The 8,465-nt window shown below is 36.7% G+C and overlaps 1 protein-coding gene and 1 long non-coding RNA gene across 3 annotated transcripts; one reads left to right on the top strand and one right to left on the bottom strand.

The window, feature by feature from the left end:
• The first annotated feature begins 872 nt into the window (after nt 1-872).
• Nucleotides 873-4,865, top strand: LOC145224628 (uncharacterized). The gene is made up of 2 exons (XR_013859711.1): nt 873-1,363; nt 1,401-4,865. It is a non-coding gene; the product is annotated as an uncharacterized LOC145224628 (long non-coding RNA).
• On the bottom strand, nt 2,038-5,295 carry LOC145224627 (cytochrome P450 26A1-like). Of its 2 annotated transcripts, none has more exons than XM_080091162.1 (7): nt 4,961-5,295; nt 4,741-4,864; nt 4,017-4,198; nt 3,346-3,537; nt 2,992-3,279; nt 2,694-2,876; nt 2,038-2,560 (listed from the first exon to the last, which is right to left on the bottom strand). In XM_080091162.1, exons 1-7 carry the CDS (start codon nt 5,228-5,230, stop codon nt 2,180-2,182), a joined length of 1,620 nt encoding a protein of 539 aa, XP_079947288.1. In that variant the 5' UTR covers nt 5,231-5,295; the 3' UTR covers nt 2,038-2,179. The 2 variants fall into 2 exon arrangements, with proteins under 2 accessions (XP_079947288.1, XP_079947289.1); XM_080091163.1 differs by having other exon boundaries at nt 2,992-3,261; nt 4,961-5,294.
• Nucleotides 5,296-8,465: the final 3,170 nt, after the last annotated feature.

Below are 8,465 nucleotides of genomic sequence, written 5' to 3'. Positions count from 1 at the left end.
ATGGCTGATTTGAGAAGATTATAGCTTTTAACTTTTTCTCTTCGCGTCTTTTGCAATGTTTGTTGCATTTACAAACATTACGAAAACGAGCAAGATTTTTGTTTTGGGATTAACACATATTCTTGATGAATGCTGTTTAAAGTTATTGCGGAAAACGGCTTATGGATGATGTTTACGCGTTGATGTTCACCAAATGAACAATTTGTACCAGCCTCACATTTTGCGTTAAAAAATAAATTAAACGTTGTTTACTCCCATTAAGCCAACCTTGTAACACATTTTACAATACGCCTTAAAAACTAGTTGCAAACCACCAGAAAAAGTAACAGAATGATTTTAGCCGCAACACATAGATTTATAACTCATTTTTATCAGTTGCGGGTTGCGGCGGGTATTTTTTTATAAACAGGTCTTGCCAAAGAAGAAAAGACGGCAATGTGCGCCCAGTCGCCCACGCATCTCCTTTTAATGCAACATATTTTATTCTGCAAAGATGTGCCGATTAAGTGCTTCTTGTCACGTGACTAAAACAACATGCTCCCGGCTTTTTCGGTAGTGTGTCTGACAGGTCACGGATCCTTTTCACCTCGTTTGCACTTGTAACTGTGTTTAACAGTTTGACCTTTGTTAAAAAGTATGTTCTGATCATGCTAAAACTAACCTTTTGTTGGCCTGTTATTATTTCAACAGTTTTCAGGTTGCGACGTATTTTTTCATGTTCCTTTTTTCGTGTGGTTGGACAAGAACATCGTTTGCCCGGCGGGGTTTAAAAATAAACTTTGTTTGTTTCATGTCAACGCAAAGCAATGTTTTGACATACGGCAATTAGTGTTGTATGGCAACAAACGTTAAAAGATTTTGTTTGACTTTAAATTATCAGCAAAGCAATATAGGCTTATACAAAACGCAAAATCTGATGAAAGCGTTACAGATATGATATCTCGTCTCCGAGCCGACACTTACCTCTTTGCCGCCCTCCGCTGGATCAGGTTATGGCATGGCACCGACAAGTAAATTGGAAGTACAAGAAGCAAAATTCTGCCTATAAACTATAAAAATCCAGGATACAGAAGCATGTTTAAACGGAATCAACAGTATATATTTTCCCATAAAGACAGTTTGTTACTGTAAACAAGTAAAAATCAGGGTATACTGTAGAAGAGTATTACAGTAAAACATGCTACAGTAAAAATTCTGTCAGTTTTTACCACAGTATACTACAGTAAAACATGCTGTCAGTCGTCCAACCAACGAAGCAAACATACATTTACAGTGAGGAAACGCACTAAACACAATATCAGGTGGTCGTGCCTTCTGGTGGCGTCAGACTAGTCGACCCTTGTCGGTGTACCGCAAAGATAAGGTTTTATTTAAAAAAAAAAAAAAAAAAAAAAGATAAGGTTTTTGTAAAACAGGAGTGAAGGATGTGTGGGAATGACGATATAAACTACGTTTTTTAACGAGTGGATGGTAGAATATTGATTCGCAAGTTAATTGTGGAATAGGAAATTGTTATCACTTGAATTTGCCTGAAAATAAATATTACTTTTCTTTCAGACTCTCGGTGTGTAATGTTCGTAAGGTATGTTTGTCTCGGAATCAAGTGGCCTGTTTTTGACAATACATATAAAAATATGACCTGAATGGTTGAAGGTTCATGTTTTCGTCATTAAGCGAGAAGCCTCCACCAAACCTAAGTCGAATTCCGAAAGTGAGAAATTTCAACCCAAGGAAACTTAAATTGGTTGACGCAAAGTGTATCATTGAACTTAAAAGTCAAAACTAAACAATTAAAAACTTCTAGCTCACCAGCTTTATAAGCGTTATGCATTCACATTTTATTTTTGATCTAATTGATTGCAAGTGAATCAGGGATGCTGTTATAAATCCTGCTTTGTTACTTGCTTGTTTTGTATTCAGTGCTTTTGGGGGTTCAGATAAAGCTTTATGACAATCTTGTACGTAGCATGAGCTGACATAAGCCTTTTTAAACGGCCAAACACCCACAGACAAACAGCGGAAAAAAGTACAAGCAAATTTTTGTGCCAATTTTATTAAATACCATTGACTTGTGACGGGCAAAGACAGTTGTGAAATTTTTCATTCAATTTCGTTAAAAAACATTACAGAGCAAAAACATAAAATCTATTTAGTCACTTAAAACTTGTTTTTTTACAAGTCATTCACTGTAAGGTTTAACGGCAATTTTCACAGACTTGTGGGCTCTCATCATAGGACTGGTTGCAATGTTTGCTTTGGTGACCAAGTTAATGTCGACGCTCCGAACAAGCTGGAACAGAAAGAGACGAAGGAAGAGTAACCCGTAATTTTTTCCAGCACACATTCGAGCTCCTTTTCCGAACGGAACAAAACTGAAGGAAGATGCCTTACTCTTTGCCCCATCGATGTTGTTGTCAGTAATTTCATTTTCGGGATCGTGTAGGTCTTTTTCTGGCTCAAATCTCGTTTTGTCTTCTTTGTGAAGAATTTTTCCAGCTGCTTCTTCGTGCGTAAACCGAATGCTGTATATAACCTGCCATCCTTTCGGTATTTGGTATTTCTGTCGAGTTACAATAAATTTGTTAAAACATAACTTTAACATATTTAAAATCGAATTCCTTAAAATCTTTGCAGAAGATAGGAGATCAAGTTTGCAAACAGCTTTATCTCTATTGTCAACTCGTTTCGCTCACCCCAACTTGAAATGTTTTCAGTGCCACACGAATTGCTCCAGGAATGGTAGGTGTTACGCGCATGGTTTCATTCACAACTCGACACAAGTAGGGAAGTTTATTGAAGTTTTCGTGTTGCAGATTTACCAAGGGCGTGTCCCATAATCCAACCTCACGAATCTCCTGGCGCAAACGTTCAATGATCTAAACAACAAAAAATAATACAAAACCATGTAAACTGTTTTTTCTCCAATTCTAATATGTTATAAGAATAGTTCCGTGTCACTTTAATGTGAAAAACACTAGCGAACGTTCCAACCTGTGGTCGTTGTGATAAGTGCAGCATCAGAAGTGACGAGGAACAACGTAGGCTCTGTGATCCAGCGAAGATGAATTCCAGCGAGAGATTTTGCAAGTTCTCCAATGTGATAGTTGTTTTTTGTTCCGCCCGTGCAAGCTTTAGGATGTTTACCATGACACTTTCAGCTCCACTTTTCTCGTCGGATAAATCGTCCTCCACTGAAGACTCGAGTCTTGGGCGCAATTTGGTTTCCACTTTTTTAAAGATAAATTCTTGAGCTTTGAGACCCTTAACAGAACAAATATACTAAAAAAAATTGCACCAGATATTAAAACTGAAAGCATGAGAACCCAGAATAGTTTTGTCATTTACCTTATAGAAGCTGAAACCGGGAAGTGCAATTGGCAAACAAAGAATGCTGTTAACAATATCTTCTTCAGCTTGTATGTAACGTTGTATATCGGGATCATCAGGGGAGATACCAAGCAGCACCGTCATCATCGTTTTAGAGACCATCTGCGTGCAAGCCTCAAAGACAGATATTGAGTCACGCGATTGCCATTCCTGCAATACATTATACCTTCAAACACTTGTCCTGTCCATTTTGTGTTGTTTTGTTAAGGTCCGACACTGTTTGTCTGAATTCTGAAATATACCGTCTAAATTTCATCGTAAAAATCATATGACGGAAGTCAGAATAGAACCCATAGCGAGAAATTATTAGTGACTTCCATGTTGTTCAGTGGCAAGCTGCTTTCATTGTCGCAGTTGATTTGTCAACGTCGCCTTTTTCGTTTATCTTGTCCCAGCGTTTGCGAACACCCGTGGATTTTCGACGAAACCAAAAACGAACATACCAGCGGGGGTCTACCTGGGTCCAGTCCTTACACGAAAGACGCCGTAATTATGACAAGTCGAGGTGCAAATCATGTAACACCGAAAAAGGCTCAGTTACATCTTATTAAAAACTTAAACATTGAATTTTTGCTACTGTTTTTTTAAAAGACTACAGAAGAAATATTTCTTTTAAAACTAAACGAGACCTTAATGTGACTTTCAATTCGGCTGATCATCACAGGAGAATATTTATTGATGAATTTTGGCGAAAAGGCACGAAGGGCCAAGCGCTTTATCTTGGAGTGGGTGTTTTTGTCTCCATTAACGATTCCGTTGGTTCCCAGGATGCGCCGGGTAGTTTCGGGCCAAACAGCTTCCACCAAATTTCCTTCAAATCAAAATTCTTATTTTTTTCACCGCTGTCGTAAAAAATATATCGTTCCAATAGTACAGTGGTCGGCAACCGCCGGTCCGCGGCCCGGTACCGGTCCGCGACGAGTTGGTTACCGGGCCGTATAATTTTTCAGGTTAAATGCTACAAAACATTTTGCCCATGTATCCCGGGGTTGATAAACTAATTTAACGTTTTTATCCCTAAATATTTGTAGTTTTTTGAAGACCGGTCCGCGATAAAATTTCACCTTCTAAAGCGGTCCGCAGTGCAAAAAAGGTTGCCGACCCCTGCAATATTATAATAAAATAGGTGAGAGTGACAAACCAGGACAATGGCACTTAAAAGAGAGAAATTGTTTTTATGACGTACATTAGTTTGTCATCATATTCATAAGTTTTAAATTATCTGTTGCATTGCTCCAAATCTACCCAAATAGTTTCTTTAATGCAATTTTAATTACGCAGATGTTTAATGCAATGTAGTGTTTATATTTGTGCTTTATTAAAGAAAATTCTATTATAGTTTCAAAACATTACCTTCTCCAAGGAGAATAGGCCGAATATTTTCCTCGCCTATTAAAACAACAGTAGGTCTGCCAAACAGGTGAGTCTTGTAGACGTTTCCAAACTGTTTCCTGCGTCTTCTCTCGTATCTTTCACCCTTTAAACAAGTGTTATGTAATAATGTATAAAAATTGTAATGTAAAAATTTGTAATAGAATGGGACTTGGCTATCAACCTTTGTTAAATGACTTACCACAAACAGAAAATGAAGCGTTTCCCCAATGATAGGAAGTCCCATGATTCCGTCAGGTAAAGGCAGCGAAGACAGTGAGTCCTTGGTTCCCAGCCATTTCATCGTCCACAGATAACAAGCAGAATAATACAACACACAAGGAGTTACCAAGTAAACGACCAGAAATCGTAGAATTTCCGGATGAAGTGTCAGATTTGCTACTAAATGCATAACCAAATCTGTTGCGTTTTCAGAGGCATTGATGCCTGGATGTTGAGAGACTTCATTCATCTTTTATGTGTATTAAGTTCAGATCCCGGTTAAACTATTTTTCTGTAAAATTAAGTAAAATATTATCACAAATTGGTAAAAGACAGTTAACACTATCACGTTCTTTTACGTTGTTATATTTTAGTTGTTTTGTTAAAATAAATATTGTTTACTTTTCAAAAAAAATATAAAATAAAGTCTAGTTTGTTATTGTAAAATTCTTCGCGATATGCAGTCAAACAGCACTATGTTGCGCCCCGTATATTTAATTATAACTTAGCACTTACAATAATTGCAGACAAACAACTAGATATGCACTGTTTCAATGAAAAAAAAACATTCATTCTTTAGAATGACGCTTCTTTAACAATAAAACACTACAGACAAAACCATGATTTAAGTCTGAATTAACTTTCAGATCTGTTCTACAAAAGCTGTAGCTCTCCACATTTAATTTGACATTTTTAAAAAGAAAGGACTTTAAAGTCAACTCTTCGCCCGTATTATTTACGAAGGCGCGAAAGACAAAAATAATTTTCTGACCCACTTTTTTCTCTGATTCCTGTTGACCTCTGTGTTCTCTCCAATAATCGATTTCGCCCCGTAAAATAATCCAACGGACGTAAAGGTTAATTATTTGTTAATGAAATTAGAGTATGTGCTTGCTCTTTTACGTGTTGTGAAACAATAACAAGAAATTTGATCTAAAATGTAAGTTATATATAGACTATATATATAATAAACTAAAAATCAGCATAAAAAAACATAAAATCAACCTTTTACCAAAAGAAGACAGACTTATAGTTGTCAAAATATATATATTCACAAACTAGTAAACAATGTTAAAACTCCTACTGGCAGTGTACGAATTCACACCAACATAACAAATGGGATGGTAAATTTGCGTGAAGCGAAAAAACATTGTCCTAAAACAGTGGTTCTCAAACTTTTTTGACCGCGACCCAAATTTGAGTTTTATGAATATCTCACGATCCAAGCCTCAAACATCAAAAAATTTAAATATTCTTATTAACGAGCCGAACTGCAATTTCGAGGCCACGCCGTCGCCGCATAGGAGTCTGCCCATGTCTAAATGGCTGCAGGCTTAACGAGGTCGATTCGTTTGACAACACTGCATAACAAAACACACATTGTGGCTTTGCAGCACCATGATCATTGATAGAAGTGAATCCCAAATCTAAAAAGTTTCCTTGTATGAATACTTAATAATCCTTAAACGCTAACTGTTACATCTCCACGTCTAGTTTCGCAAGATTACCTTGTCCTTTTATTCCCCGTGCTATGACGTTACAATCGCTATGTGCGTAACAGTAAAATTGAAAGGTTATTGTCGGTATGTTGTAATGATTGGTTCATTTACTGAACAACGTGTCAAATGAGGTGACTTTACTACTACATTAAGAAAATTCGTTTGTGTTTACTTAATACAGTAATAGTTCGTTTGGGCAGAATGGAATCACCGCAGCGCGACCCATTTTTTGACCCTGCGCGACCCATGTTTGGGTCGCGACCCATACTTTGAGAACCACTGTCCTAAAAAGTAACGGCTTGACCAGGGCTACATTTGTTTAAAAAGCGAGTATAAATTTAAGCATATTTTTATTACAAGCCCATTTTAATTCAGCGTAAGAAACGCATGTGACGAATATGCTTGTATTGGGATAATCTTACGGTCTGCAGCTAGTCAGTCACCAAATAACAACAAAAACTAAAAAAGAAATTGTCAGAAAGTGTAGCTGTTTGGATATAGCACCTATTGTGGCAATAATCCGGTTTGCATGTGGCCATTTGTATCGGATTTAAATTCGTTGGGTCTATCCACTTTAATCGCATGGGCGCCATGATTTATTTCCGCTGAAATTCTGATCTGCATTAACAGCTGGTTTGTAACCACTAGCACCTAAGCCGCATTTGCCGCCGATTAAATTTTAGGTACAAAGATCTTAATGTTCAAATCTGTTTGTTTTGGAAAAAAGATGTCGGCTGTTGCATTGCAACAAACATGAGATATTTTCTTGCATAAGTGAACAAGCGGAGTAGTTGTCACCTAACACTTGTATCTTGATATTGGTATTTACATTTACCGAAGTATTCAAATCGCTACTAAAGGTCGTGGAAAAAGCAAAAACAATAAACTGTTTCGTTCCGGTAAGGCGTCAGTTTGGATGTTCTTTGGAGGAGTTTAACATAAAAGAAACAGGTAGATTGTATAAATATCTATGCCCATGGGCGATGGCGTATATCAGCACTACACATGCATAACTTATATCATTTGATAGTGTCTTGTTTGAAATGGTAAAAAATTCTGGAACCCCTATCATTGTCTAAATTAGTGTCTAAATATTAACTCTTTTGTGCTTACGTACTTCACATCGTTATATTTCACAACACGATGTTGTTACACCACCACCACCATAATTTTGTATCTATCTTCAAACATCCTAGAAAAATTTTCTCTGTAATGTTACTTGAGAATTATATTGTTGGCTTACATGGCTTAATCAATTTTCGCACACATAGAATTGAAAACTATGATCTGCTACCAAACCGCTGTTATAATCGATCACTTGCCTGTATAAAATGTTCTGGTTCAGAAAGTTCTTTATATTTTACTTTGTACTAGCGCGCAACAATTGCCTGAAGCCCAATTTGCTCATTACATAACACCAGATTTGTTTGTTCCTTTCTGGTTTTTTTCTTGCTCATTACACAACACCAGTTTTTGCTGCAGGCATGCCTAATGTTCACAGTGCTTCGTGTTGTGTTTAATTTATTTGCTGATACAACAATTGACATTTCCAAATTTTTAAAACATTCAAAAACTAAATTTTCGGAATTCCCTGTTTCAAATACTTAGGGTCAGCTTTAAGTGAAAGTGAAACTTATAGTGAAAGTCATGTGGTTCGAGCTGATTATTTTTCTTGATTGTTTACTTGGTATTTTGATAATAGTCAACATTAGATTTTTATCATGAAACCTTTTGCATAAGTATTTTGATGCGTTTGAACGGAATTGGAAATTAGTTGTAATTCTACTGTACGAAATTTTAGATAATGCTTTTATCAGTGATTTTCAGCCGCGGCTCTCAGGGCTACATGCGGCTCCTCACTACTTATTTTGTGGCCTCAACAAACCCCGGAAAATAACTAACGATTAGTATTGCCATAAAAGCTATATAGCAAAAAAATCGATGTTTCGGAATTTGCTATTTATGTTTTCCAATTTTTACAGCATA

The sequence above is a fragment of the Phallusia mammillata genome, chromosome 4, assembly GCF_965637545.1.
Source record: "Phallusia mammillata chromosome 4, kaPhaMamm4.hap1.1, whole genome shotgun sequence".
Lineage (NCBI taxonomy): Eukaryota > Metazoa > Chordata > Ascidiacea > Phlebobranchia > Ascidiidae > Phallusia > Phallusia mammillata.
Note: the sequence above shows the minus strand (reverse complement) of the source record. Positions and strands in the feature narration are given on the sequence as shown.